A 14,174-nucleotide genomic window follows, 5' to 3' on the forward strand; every position below is an offset into this window, starting at 1 on the left:
CCTGCAGATAGATAGGTTACTGTCACCAGATCCAGCATATCACCCCAGTCCTGCAGATAGATAGGTTACTGTCACCAGACCCAGGATATCACCCCAGCCCTGCAGATAGATAGGTTAGTGTCACCAGAACCAGCATATCACCCCAGCCCTGCAGATAGATAGGTTATTGTCACCAGACGCCAGCATATCACCCCACCCCTGCAGATAGATAGGTTAGTGTCACAAGAACCAGTATATCCCACCAGTCCTGCAGATAGATAAATTACTGTCACCAGACCCAGCATATCACCCCAGCCCTGCAGATAGATAGGTTAGTGTCACTAGAACCAGCATATCACCCAAGCCCTGCAGATAGATAGGTTAGTGTTGCCAGAACCAGCATATTACCCAGATAGATAGGTTATTGTCACTAGTATCCAGTATATCACCCCAGCCCCACAGATAGGTTATTATCACCAGAACCGACATATCACTTTAGGCCTGCAGATAGATAGGTTATGGTCACTAGTATCCAGCATATCACACCAGCCCCACAAATAGATAGATTAGAGTCACCAGAACCCAGCAAGTCAATCCAGCTCCACAGATTAATGGGGTATTGTGACCAAAAACCAGCATATCACCCCAGCCCTGCAGATGGTATGAAGGAACTAAGGCGTTCCAAATCTGGTTGCCTTCTTCATATTGGTTATTATGAGCCTTTACTGGGTTCATATTGATTCCACTTCCCATCCTATACAAAGTTATTACAAGCTTTTTGTCCACACAAACTCATGCCATCTATGAGTCCTATAAACACCTAAGAGTCCTCTGCACAGAGTGATGCCTCTCCATGGCAAAATGTGTAATCATCGGGACAGCGAGCTGAGCCCAGGATGGTAGCGGAGATGCTAGATGAAGGAAAATATCCCATATCTAATTGTAGAAGAATTCACAGAATTCTCTAATTCAATGCTCAATACGTTCATATCATTATAATTTTAGTACATAGAGTTATATATAAGTTGTCAGATAGACGTAGAAGAAATACAACGCTTTAGATGTTTATCCCGCACCTGCTCCTCAATCTCTGAGAAAAAGCCTCAGGCTTTGTTCTCATGACCAAAATGTCAAGATTGTAATGTTGCTCTGTCATTACATCTACATGACAACTTAAACATTACTTTTTCAATGAAATAATAAAGATAACAACTTGCCGTGCATCAGACTGACGAATGCTGTGATATTACGCATGATAAGAAGTCGGCGCTTGTTTAATGGAGCTTTTATACTCCTTGATACAAACCATATTGTCCAGTCCCTATACAGTTTGCATATTGTCAACTCCAAATCCACAGGTGAGAATATGCAGATTTTAAGGTTTTATAAAAATTTGTTCATGCACCCATATTAAAGGTTCTTAAAGGAATTTTCTGGAATGATGACCTATTTACTTGAACATTATTTGGGCTACGACATCCAGGACCCCTGAGAATCACCTGTTTGAAATGGCTTCCATGTGATGTCATAGTCATCAGTCACGAGGACTATTCACAGCTCAGTACCTTTTAAGTGAATGGGCTGAGCTGTGATACCAAGCAGAGCCACTGTACAAATGAATGGCTATGTACAAAGTAGTGAAAAAGTAGCAGCGCTCAACATAATGCTGCAGCCTCTTTAAACAGCTGATCGGTGGGGGAGCCCAAGTGTTGGACCGACGTCCGTACTATGCACAATATGGGGCCGGAAGTAGTTGGCTCCATGGTCTGTGGCATAGTGATGCTGATGCATTTCAGCTCCTATTTTAGGCCATGTAATACCAAAATCCTGAACAAGTTCTTTAATGAAAACCCTGGTACATTGGAACACACCATATCAAAAGAATATAATAAATGGTACCACAAAAAAAATTTCAACAGATGGTAGAAAAGTAACAAAGGAATGAAAACGGTCTAAAATAGAAAGTGTTACCCACAACAACCAATGACAGCAAAGCTTTTGTTTTACGAGAATCTTATAAGAAATGGAAGCTGTGAAGGGTTTGGATGTTATGGGCAACAGATAGATTTTCTTAAATATTCCCCATGGTGATAGTGTTCATCATGAGTCAACCATCAAGCAGAAATGGAACATGAATAGTGTGTATGGACGCATATAAGGAAGAAACCATAATTCTCCAAGAACCAGTCTGAATACAGGACCAAAAATGTCAGGACCAAACTGGTGGAAGCTGAAAATAAAGTCACATGATCTTTCTCAGTCACTCAGCAGCTCTAAAAAGCATCATGTGACATCACATAACCAGGAAGTAATTTCATATCAGACTCCTATTCAACTTTTTGGGGTTGCTTATTGGGTAAATATTCACTTGTATGTTGATGTATGAAAAAAAAGGGTCATTGCTATTCCTAATTATTCACAACGAAGAAATTAATTTACATAATGTAGTAGATACCTACCTGTGCCACACAATTCTCGCTATTTCTTTCGTTCCCAATCCCGGAGTCATCGGCATCTATTAGACTGTCCACAGGAACATTGTGCTGAGCTTTAAGGAAAGCAAATTCCTGCTCACTTCGGTCCAGAGTTACACACACATCATAGGAATATGGCAGAGGTAATGTTCCAGCGTTGAATTGTGAAAGATATCTTGGATCCATTGGAGGATATAGACTTGTACTCAAGGATCCAAAGGATGAAGATTTTGACTCCTTGTACTTGGAGACAACTGCAATAATCACAGTCAACATGAAGAGGAAGGAAATCAATGCCAAGGCTATGACCAAGTAGAATTGTAGGTTGGACTGAGATTCCTCCTTGTTAGACTGACTGCTCAGCTCAGGAAGGACCTGATGGAAATGATCAGCGACCACCATGTTTATAGTAACTGAAGCTGAGCGGGGTGGGATCCCATTGTCCTTTACTAGAACCACAATTCCATGTTTCATGATGTCTTTTTCTTGAAATGCACGAGATGTCCTGATCTCCCCTGTGTGCTGGTCAATGGTGAAGAGTGATGGTTCTGAAGATTGTAGAAAGTAAGACAACCAGGCATTGTGTCCAGAGTCAGCGTCCACTGCCACCACTTTAGATACTAAAGAGCCTAGTTCAGAGGTCCAAGGAACCATCTCAAATGTTGTGCTATCATCTGGTGATGGGTACAGAATGACTGGTGAATTATCATTCTGGTCTACTATACTTATCCTTAGTGTCGTACTGCTGTTCAGAGATGGAGATCCATTGTCTCTGGCAATGATCTGGATAATAAATTCTCGATGCTTCTCATAATCAAATGACCTCTGAGCATAGATGACCCCGGTTACTGGATTCATGGAGATGTAGGAGGATAGGGAATCTTCTTCATTACTTCTAGACATTATAGAATATGTTATCTTAGCATTGTCTTCACTGTCCATATCTCTGGCTTGAATATTAAATATTGAAGCTCCTGGTGGATTATTTTCTGGTATAAATGCAGTATAACCTGATTTCTCAAACACTGGGGCATTGTCATTAACATCTGATACATCAAGTCTAATAATTTTTCTAGAAGTCTTTTCTGGAGAACCTTTGTCAGAGGCTTGTATTGTGATGTTGTAGGATGAAACCTTTTCTCTATCTAGATTACTTTTTGTAAGAACTTTATAAAAATCACTTGATGATGATATTAATTCAAATGGTAAATCTCCTATTATTTTACATTGGACCTCACCATTATCTCCTGAGTCACGATCATGGACTTGAATTAGAGCCACCACAGTCCCAAGGGCAGAATCCTCAGGAATAAAATCTGATGATGAGGTTATGGATATTTCTGGAGCATTGTCATTTTCATCTGTGATTTCGATTAAAACTTTAGCATGAGCAGCTCGACCTCCTCCATCTTGTGCTTGGACAGAAATTTCATAATATTTTGTGGTTTCATAATCTAAGCTTTTCTTTGTTCTAATTTCTCCACTTTGGGAATCAATAGTGAAAGTTTGAAGAATATTATCTGCCATGGTAGTAATAGTGTAAGTGATCTGAGCATTGACTCCTTCATCTTCATCACTTGCACTGACCTGCAGAATTGTTGTATTCACCGGTATATTCTCCCTAACACTTACTTTATATACATCCTGTGTAAATACTGGAGAATTATCATTGAAGTCAGTGATGATGATATTTATTAGGGCAGTGCCTGTCTGTACTGGATTTCCCCCATCAGAAGCTGTTAGAATGAGCTCATGCTTGTCTTGTGTCTCTCGGTCTAGAGGTTTCTCTAGTATCAGCTCTGGAAATACACTGCCATCAGTGCTGACCTTCTCTCCAAGAGAAAAATACTGGTTTGTACTGAGTCTGTAACTGATCTGAGAATTAATTCCTAGATCCTGATCTTCTGCTTTTTGTAAAAGAAACCTTATTCCGGGGGAGGTGAGTTCACTCATTTCTATTCTAATCTTTTCATGGAGATATTTTGGAGGATTGTCATTTATATCTTGAATATCAATCTTAACACTGAAGACATTTAGTGGATTTTCCACCACAGCATCAAATGTAAGGACACAGTCAGCTGCAGCTCCACACAATGTCTCCCTGTCTATCCTATCAGCAATGTAGAGGTTTCCATCATCCAGATTTATACTGAAATATTTCTCAGGGATCTTAGACACAATGCGTAATTTCCTTCTGGAGAGATCCTTAACATCTAATTGAAGATCCTTTGCTACATTCCCCACAATAGAGCCTTTTCTTAATTCTTCATTAATAGAATAATGAACCTGACCAGAGACTGAATGACACAGCCAGGAAAATAAGAAGGGAAATATTACTTGCCATCTGAGTCCTTGTATTGCTTGTCCTTCCTGCAGTAGTAATCCAGCCATCCTTCTTCTCTCCAGAAATATAATTGTGTAATTCCTTGTTATAATTATAATCCAAAACAAAAAGTAGCAATGAATCCTGCGTTATCAGTCCTATATACAGCACATCCAAATCTGAAATGCTGTGTATTCCTTCTTGCAGTTGAACACTATCTGCATCATGGAGGTGATTCTAGATATTTAGAATATTTTCCTTACTGGTGAACAGCGGCGCTCTGAGGTGTATATGGGGTACTACAACATCACTGCCTTAACTTCAGTGCTATCAGAAACTAAATAAATTTTGTGTACAAGTATAATATAACACAATATTAAAATACACTTCTCACTTAAACGTCAAGATATAATCAGGGTTATAATGAAGAGATTTGTCACGGATATGGATGAGGCCTAATTACTTATTAGATATAAAAATAAGAAAACAAATACAAAAGTTCTTGTAGTAAAGATGAATGACTAGTAAGAAAAGATCCCCAGATGGTTCCCCTAAAACGGAACGAATTTCAAATTGCACTTTCTTTATAGGAAATACTATACTTGGTTCCTCCAGCTTAATCAGAACTGAAATTACAGGGGTTTTCCCATGAACATAACCATATATAAATTTGTAGAAAATGTAAATTTAAGTATTTTTGCAAATATTAGTAAGTCAAAAATTTTGCTAAGTTATAACTTTTAAAATTATTTCTGTTTGTAAAAATGTTTTTTTTACCTGTCTACAAATTTTAATAAATCATAGTAACCCTTTAATGTCTTTGATGATCTATTATTACCGCTACTACTTTAAGTAACATTTGTATTCTGATTACAAAATATACATTTGATTCCATTTAATGCTATTTTATGTGAATTGTAACACTTCTTGAACTAGACTAAAGTTGGCCACGCACATTAGATTTTAGACTGCACTCACTTGTCGGTAACGGATGTTTGTCAATCGTACAGATGACTGTTCCAAACAAACAAATAACAAAGAACGTTCCTTCGAAAGTTTGTTACACGAACGTTTGCCTCGATCCATGGGGTTTCTGATCAGCCCATATTTTAAAAAATACAAGCCCACGAAACACAAGATCTTTCAAACACAGATCTTTCAGCCTAGCCCATACACAAGTGATTACAGCCGAAGTAAAAAATCCAAGATAACCGATTTTGACGAAATTTATTTAATGGTCGACTGTATGGGATGAATTTTTATAGGTTTATGTATCAACAATCTAATTATTCCGAAAAGAAACGAACACCCATCATTCTATATAATAGAGAATTAGAACAGCACATTCAAAGCCAAACTTACAAGCCGAAGGCCTCAGGGGGTCAGACTCATTTCCCTAATTCAGGACATTAAATCCAAGAAAGAAACAACAATCAAAAAAGTTAACGATTGGGTTCACATCTGTCCTCAGTAAGCGTTTGGGAATTTCATTCTACATTCTTCTTTAAAACTGCGGAGAGAAACTTCTTGTAAGCAGGACTTTTCTCTCCACATTATTAGGGCGGAAACCCGTCGGACCACATTATAGTCTGTGGGGTGTACAGGTATATAAACCTGCAGTATATAAACTTTTTATATTTAGTATCTTACACAAACTGAGCTGAATCTGTTCACAGACCTTTATTGTAGACCCGATAGTCCCAATCAGTTGACATCATGTAATTCTGCTCTCCCCCATTTCTTTGGGAAAAAATTTGCAGCCAAGAAGATATGGAAAATGTTTAAAACACTGGTGGATAAAAAGGAAGGAATTTATCAAGAACTATAATCCTTTATCGTAGTAAAATAATGCCTTATCAGCCCCACCATATTAACAATGTGAAGAATATCAATAGATCTACTACTATATACATAAGGCCATATCTACACCTTACAAACCAAAAAAGCCACATCAAAAATGTGAAGTAAATCTGAAAATGAAAGAAATTATTTATAGAAGAAGCAATGAAATGCAAAAAAACCCCAATTCATAAAATAAAGATGTTCAGGTAAAACATTTCAGCATACTGATAAATTGTTCAACCGTTCACAGAAATCACGAAAACATACCTGAGATATCAGGTTTTCTATGGGTGGACAGTTCTTTAAAGTTTCATTGCCAATCCCGGAGTCATCGGCATCTATTAGACTGTCCACAGGAACATTGTGCTGAGCTTTAAGGAAAGCAAATTCCTGCTCACTTGGATCCAGAGTTACACAAACATCATAGGAATATGGCAGAGGTAATGTTCCAGCGTTGAATTGTGAAAGATATCTCGGATCAATAGGAGGATATAAACTTGTACTCAAGGATCCAAAGGATGAAGATTTGGACTCTTTATACTTGGAGACAACTGCAATAATCACAGTCAACATGAAGAGGAAGGAAATCAAAGCCAAGGCTATGACCAAGTAGAATTGTAGGTTGGACTGAGATTCCTCCTTGTTAGACTGACTGCTCAGCTCAGGAAGGACCTGATGGAAATGATCAGCGACCACCATGTTTATCGTGACTGAAGCTGAGCGGGATGGGATCCCATTGTCCTTTACTAGAACCACAATTCCATGTTTCATGATGTCTCTTTCTTGAAATGCTCGTGATGTCCTGATCTCCCCTGTGTGCTGGTCAATAGTGAAGAGTGATGGTTCTGAAGATTGTAGAAAGTAAGACAACCAGGCATTGTGTCCAGAGTCAGCGTCCACTGCCACCACTTTAGATACTAAAGAGCCTTGTTCAGAGGTCCAAGGAACCATCTCAAATGTTGTGCTATCGGCCTCTGGTGATGGGTACAGGATGACTGGTGAATTATCATTCTGATCTACTATACTTATTCTTAGTGTTGTACTGCTGTTCAGAGATGGAGATCCATTGTCTCTGGCAATGATCTGGATAATAAATTCTTGATGCTTCTCATAATCAAATGACCTCTGAGCATAGATGATCCCGGTTACTGGATTCATGGAGATGTAGGAGGACAGGGAATCTTCTTCATTACTTCTAGACATTATAGAATATGTTATCTTAGCATTGTCTTCACTGTCCATATCTCTCGCTTGAATATTAAATATTGAAGCTCCTGGTGAATTATTTTCAGGTATAAATGCAGTATAACTTGATTTCTCAAACACTGGGGCATTGTCATTAACATCCGATACATCAAGTCTAATAACTTTTCTAGAAGTCTTTTCTGGAGAACCTTTGTCAGAGGCTTGTATTGTGATGTTATAGGATGAAATCTTTTCTCTATCTAGACTGCTTTTTGTTACAACTTTATAAAAATTTCCTGTTGATGATATTAACTCAAAGGGTAAATCTCCTATTATTATACATTGGACCTCACCATTATCTCCTGAGTCTGGATCATGAACTTTGATCAGAGCCACCACAGATCCAGGGGCAGAATCCTCAGGAATAAGACCTGATGAGGATGTGATGGATATTTCTGGAGCATTGTCATTTTCATCTGTTATTTCTATTAAAATTTTAGCATGAGCAGCAAGACCTCCTCCGTCTTTGGCTTGGACAGAAATTTCATAATTTTTTGTGGTTTCATAATCTAAACTTCCCTTTGTTCTTATTTCTCCACTTTGAGAATCAATACTGAAATCCTGAAGAATATTATCTACCGTGGTACTTATAGCATAAATGATCTGTGCATTGATACCTTCATCTTCATCAATTGCACTGACTTGCAGAATTGTTGTATTCACTGGTATATTCTCCCTAACACTTACTTTATATACATCCTGTGTAAATACTGGAGAATTATCATTGATATCATTGATGATGATATTTATTAGGGCAGTGCCTGTCTGTACAGGATTTCCCCCATCAGAAGCTGTTAGAATGAGCTCATGCTTGTCTTGTGTCTCTCGGTCTAGAGGTTTCTCTAGTATCAGCTCTGGAAATACACTGCCATCAGTGCTGACCTTCTCTCCAAGAGAAAAATACTGGTTTGTACTGAGTCTGTAGCTGATCTGAGAATTACTACCTAAATCTAGATCTTCTGCTTTCTGTAAAACAAACCTTCTTCCTGGAGATGTAGATTCACTCATTTCTATTTTAAGTCTGTCATTGACAATTTTCGGAGCATTGTCATTTATATCCTGAATATCGATCTTTATACTGAAGACATTTAGTGGATTTTCCACTAAAACATCAAATGTAAGGACACAGTCAGCTGCAGCTCTACACAATGTCTCCCTGTCTATCCTATCAGCAATGTAGAGGTTTCCATCATCCAGATTTATGGTAAAATATTTCTCAGAGGCTCCAGACACAATCTGTAATTTCCTTCTGGAGAGATCCTTAACATCTAGTTGAAGATCCTTTGCTACATTCCCCACAATAGAGCCTTTTCTTAATTCTTCCTTAATAGAATAATGAATCTGCCCAGAGACTGAATGACACAGCCAGGAAAATAAGAAGGGAAATATTACTTGCCATCTGAGTCCTTGTATTGCTTGTAATCCAGCCATCCTTCTTCTCACCAAAAATCCAATGGGAAAATTCCTTCTTATATTTGCAATCCAACAAAAAAATGAGGAATGAATCCTTTATCAATCCTATATCCAGCACATCCAAATCTGAAATGCTGTGTATTCCTTCTTGCAGTTGAACACTGTCTGCATCATGGAGGTGATTCTGGATTTGCAGAATATTTTCCTTATTGGTGAACAGCGGCGCTCTGAGGCGTATATGGGGAACTACAACATCAGTGACTAAAGTATTTATACTGTACACGGCAACATCAGTATCTTAGGTTTATTTCTACCCAAGACCGTTTAAATTTTTGACCAATATCAAATAAATAACAATCTTAAAATAATTTTAATATAAACTTTAATATAAGATGATAGATGTTGAATATGGCCAAAACCTAACTTATTATTAGATATTAATACAAAAACACTAACACAAATATTCTAAGGAAAGATCCCCAGATTGCTACCTCAATATAGGACTATTTCTATGTTCCAATTTGGTTATAGGTAATATTACACTCACTATAGTGACTCTGGAACTGAATCTAATGTCTGATCCAAAAAATTATCATACAAGACACTACTGTCGAAACTACACATGTAAAAGATGCATTCTTGTTACAAAATTTACCTTTTGTTCCATGTAACACTATAGTATATATACTGGAACACATCTTAAAACAGAATTAGTTGACATCGTAAATATTTTGTAAAGAAACCCTCATTGTGTAACTGGTATAAACTGGTATAAAGTCCAACTTCTGCAGAGTCAGAGTCAAGTCCTAAAATTCAGGACATCAAATCCAACAAAGAAGCAACAGTCCAATAAGATACAATAAAGTTGAAAGACGTATTCTAAGTGCACCTCAGTGGACTCATTGTGATGTCACTGAATTTCCGATAGCCCATGACTTTCATTGAGTAATTAAAAGGTTAGGCCAAGTTCACACCTGTGTCAGGCGGTAAAGTCGTCTGATCCATAGGAGGACCAAAAGAATAGAAAAACGGAATGTAAAAATAGCGGACACCATCGAAACTTGAAGGAACCCGCCCATATCCGTAACACATAGGAAATGCTCTATAATATCTGCTTATCCAATCGTTAACCACAGTGCCGATCCACCTGAGCGACTGGCTGAGCAGTTTCTGGAACTTCTTGTAGGTACTGAGACCCCAGGAAGTAAAGACCAGCCAGGACCCAAACATCTGCTTGAAAAGGAGCATTGAAAGATAGGAAAGAGATTTCCAGTCGTTTTTTTTTTTTTAATAAAAAAAAATAAAAAATTCCCTGGAAATTTGGGTCTGTAAGCATAATATGATCCCCATTTAAGGGCAACATGGTGAGGGTACAATGAATATTTTTGCACAGAGACCCACTGCTGTTTTAACCCTTAAGTACTATCACGGTGTCTATCATACACCACTATCACATATCATTATGATAGACACCATGATAGTACTTAAGGGTTAAAATAAAAAAATGTGGCCTTGTTTAAGGATAGCATAGTATGGGATGGGTATGTTCTCCTATTACCTCCAAATGGCTCAAAAACTTTGGTGCAGATAACCTAAAACTGTACCAACCGCACCAGGTTTTCTAAAGTGTCTGATCCTGTTTGTAAATCTGGAGCAGTTTTAGACTGTCCAGTCTTTACACCACTTTATGTTGGCTTAGCTTATCACAGAATTTTGGCGTAAAATTGGTTCTAGCTCACAGTTTAGTCTATTAAGATGCTCCCTCTTTTCAAGAAGCCCTGCCTACATGCCGAAGAGGGTGCCCAAACTGTTAAATAGTACTAAAACACGGATAAAATGTGGCATAACGCATGTATATTTATTTTTTTTTGGCCTGAATTTGCACATTTTTTTTTTTACTTTATCTGCCCCATTGTGTTGTTTGATTTATCTGCTTCACACTGTATGATAATTATACATGTATATATCTTTATCTATCTATCTATCTATGTCCTATCTCTCTCTTCTGTCTATCTATCTATCTATCTATCTATCTATCTATCTATCTATCTATCTATCTATCTATCATCTCCTATCTATCTATCTATCTATCTATCTATCTATCTATCTCCTATGTATCTATCTCCTATCTATCTACTTACTATCTATCTATCTCCTATCTATCTATCTATCTATCTATCTATCTATCTATCTATCTATCTATCTATCTATCTATCTCCTATCTATCTATCTATCTCCTATGTATCTATCTCCTTACTATCTATCTATCTATCTATCTATCTATCTATCCATCCCATTGTGGACCTACCTACCAGACTATAGCAGGATTAACAGAGGGGTTGGGGACAACTATTTTCAGTCCATAAACTTAACCTTATGTGAGTAAAATCCCCCAAAAAACAGTCTATGGCAGATCAGGAGCTTTCTGTGCCTGCTCCATCCTTCAGATACCTCAGCAACCATTGAACTACAACTCCCATCATCCTTATATAACACAGACAGGCAGGGGGAGGAGCTACAGTGAGCTGAGGAAGAAGAGGGCAGACAATACTGTAATGTCAGTCCTGTCAGGGGGATTGTGTGAGGTAAAAGAGACTCTACTATGGTCAGCACAGCCTCCATGTCACCTGAGGTGACCCTGAGAGACAAAGTATATTTCAAAAGATCCCTCTCCATGTTTGTGTGAAGTTCACTGAGAGACTGAGAGAGGATCCTCCATTAAATGTGAGATAAAATGAAAGAAATTCCTTCACCTAATCTGTGACAGAGACAGTAAAAAGAGACAGAGACAGTAAAAAGACCTCTTTATTTTACCTGAGAGAGACAGAGAGCAAGGTGTCATCACTGTATCCTGAGGTACACTGACAGAGACAGAGCATCCACCATCTTAGCCTGACAAGACTGAGCCTCCTCCATTTTGTTTCTGCCATACACCACATGAGGTATTTCCTGAGGCAGTGAAGAGACTGAAGTACAATGAGCTAGACTACTATAATAGTGAGCCAAGCAAGCTAATGGCGGACGCTGGATATCTAGATTATTCTGTACATGGGAATATCCTTCAGGGCAGAGAGTTCTGCTCACTGGAGGACATGACATCAAGGAGGACATTACACATAGTAAACCCTGAACTCACCAGAACTCCCCTCAGACTCCTAAATCCCCTCCTGTCCTGCAATGGGTGCCTGTGAACAGTGTATGCGCTGTTAGTGTATGTTCACACTGATTAGGCTGATTTTAAGGTGAATTCGCCTAAAAACCCACCTCCCATTCATTTTAATGGGAGTCAGTAGCAGTTTTTCCCTCTAGATGATTTTTTTCAGCTAAAGATAAAAACCAAGCGCATCGTGACCTATCTTCAGGAGATTCCGCCTTGAAAAACCCATCAAAATCAATGGGAGGCGAAAAAATGCGACACATTTTTTATACTGTTTTTGATGTGCTTTTTAAAGATGTTTTTTGCAAAAACCATTCCAAAAACTGCTAGTCTTTTTTAAAGAGTAGTTTACAGGTCCATACAGTGTGCTGGAGCAAAAAAATGCGGCAAAAATTGGAGAGAAAAACCACGGCAAAAACTGCGATGATAACTGCGTACCCTTAAGGTATGTTCACATTTCACATTTTTTTTGCAGTCTGAAAAAATCTGCTTCAGGGTTTAGGAAACTTTTTTTAATGCGTTATTTTATTATTATTATTTTTTTTACATAATGCGCTTTTTGTCGGTTTTCATAGTGGTTTTTGCAGCGATTTTTTAACTCCAGCACACTGTATAGATCTGGAAACTTCCCTTTTAAAAAAACATTTGCAGTTTTTGCAAACCATGTAAAAAAAATGCATCATAAACTACATAAAAAATGTGATTGATGGACATACAAGCTGAGTCCCGAGAACTCAGCTCCCCCTCCCCTCCTGGGCGGAGAGATAAGACCATCCCTGGTCCGTGGTTATGGAAACGCGGTGTAAACAATGAAGTGAATAATCTCAGATAGCGGCCAAACAAATCAGTTTTGATAAAGCAATGTATTTAGGAAAAGTCTTAAATCCGCATAAACTAGCAGTATACACAGGATCCTTGTGATGGGACAACCCCTTTAATAGTGAATATTTCACATTTTTCTAAATATTGAAAAAAAAGAAGAAATATATATCTGTTAATTGCAATACATGATGAAACCCTTCACCAAATTTGGCACACAGTTACATCATGTGTCTGGGAAAGTTTTAGAACGGGTCTCAGCTCTCTAGGATGTACTGTCCCTGAGATGCAGTATTCCCCTAAAATGACCTGCATTAGTCAATAGAAACCTGCAAGTCTTCCACTCGTATTCTAACTGCCATACACATGGTCACATGTCCCTTATCAGCCAATAGAAGCTTGCACGCGCTTAGTCTCCACATGCACACAGCTTTATTCCAGATTTCCAACCCAACCATTTTTCTTCACTGCTGTAGGCCAGCTTTAAAGGGGCAGGGCACTGTGGATGACACTATTACACAAGGTCACATACACACAGATTTACTCCAGGTTTTCACAAGAACCAATTGCAGGTATTTCACTGATATCCAAACTGAGATACACATGATCACATGATGCTTATGGACTAATAGAAACGTGCAGATTCTTCAGTCTTGACATACACAAACCTTTAACCAGATTTCCATAGCAACCAAGCTATTTATGACCTGTCAATAGCAGTTCACCAGTCCTTAAATATTCAGTCGTATGACATGTATCAAGCAATATAACTTCACTTTTCATCTACCCGGTTTATATAACAACACAGCCATAAATAGACTATACCTATACTGGACTACTATAGTGGATGTCAGCGATCTTATGAATCGAAACATATTTAAACCACACAAAATAGACCAGTGCCAATTCTTATGGGGACACT

At 38.2% G+C, this 14,174-nt stretch overlaps 1 protein-coding gene across 19 annotated transcripts in view; it reads right to left on the reverse strand.

The window, feature by feature from the left end:
* The window catches only part of LOC142204076 (protocadherin gamma-B1-like), a 225,754-nt gene that overhangs the window by 26,997 nt on the left and 184,583 nt on the right, over nt 1-14,174 (reverse strand). Inside the window, exon 1 of one of the 19 annotated variants that reach the window (XM_075275304.1) lies at nt 6,886-9,574. The exons of the other annotated variants lie outside the window; for them this stretch is intronic. Coding sequence (XP_075131405.1) covers nt 6,886-9,294 — 2,409 coding nt within the window. The 5' untranslated portion in view covers nt 9,295-9,574. Of the gene's footprint in view, nt 1-6,885; nt 9,575-14,174 lie in introns of those variants that run through there. 19 annotated transcript variants of the gene reach the window in all.

This window comes from Leptodactylus fuscus, chromosome 5 (assembly GCF_031893055.1).
Source record: "Leptodactylus fuscus isolate aLepFus1 chromosome 5, aLepFus1.hap2, whole genome shotgun sequence".
Taxonomy (NCBI): Eukaryota; Metazoa; Chordata; class Amphibia; order Anura; family Leptodactylidae; genus Leptodactylus; species Leptodactylus fuscus.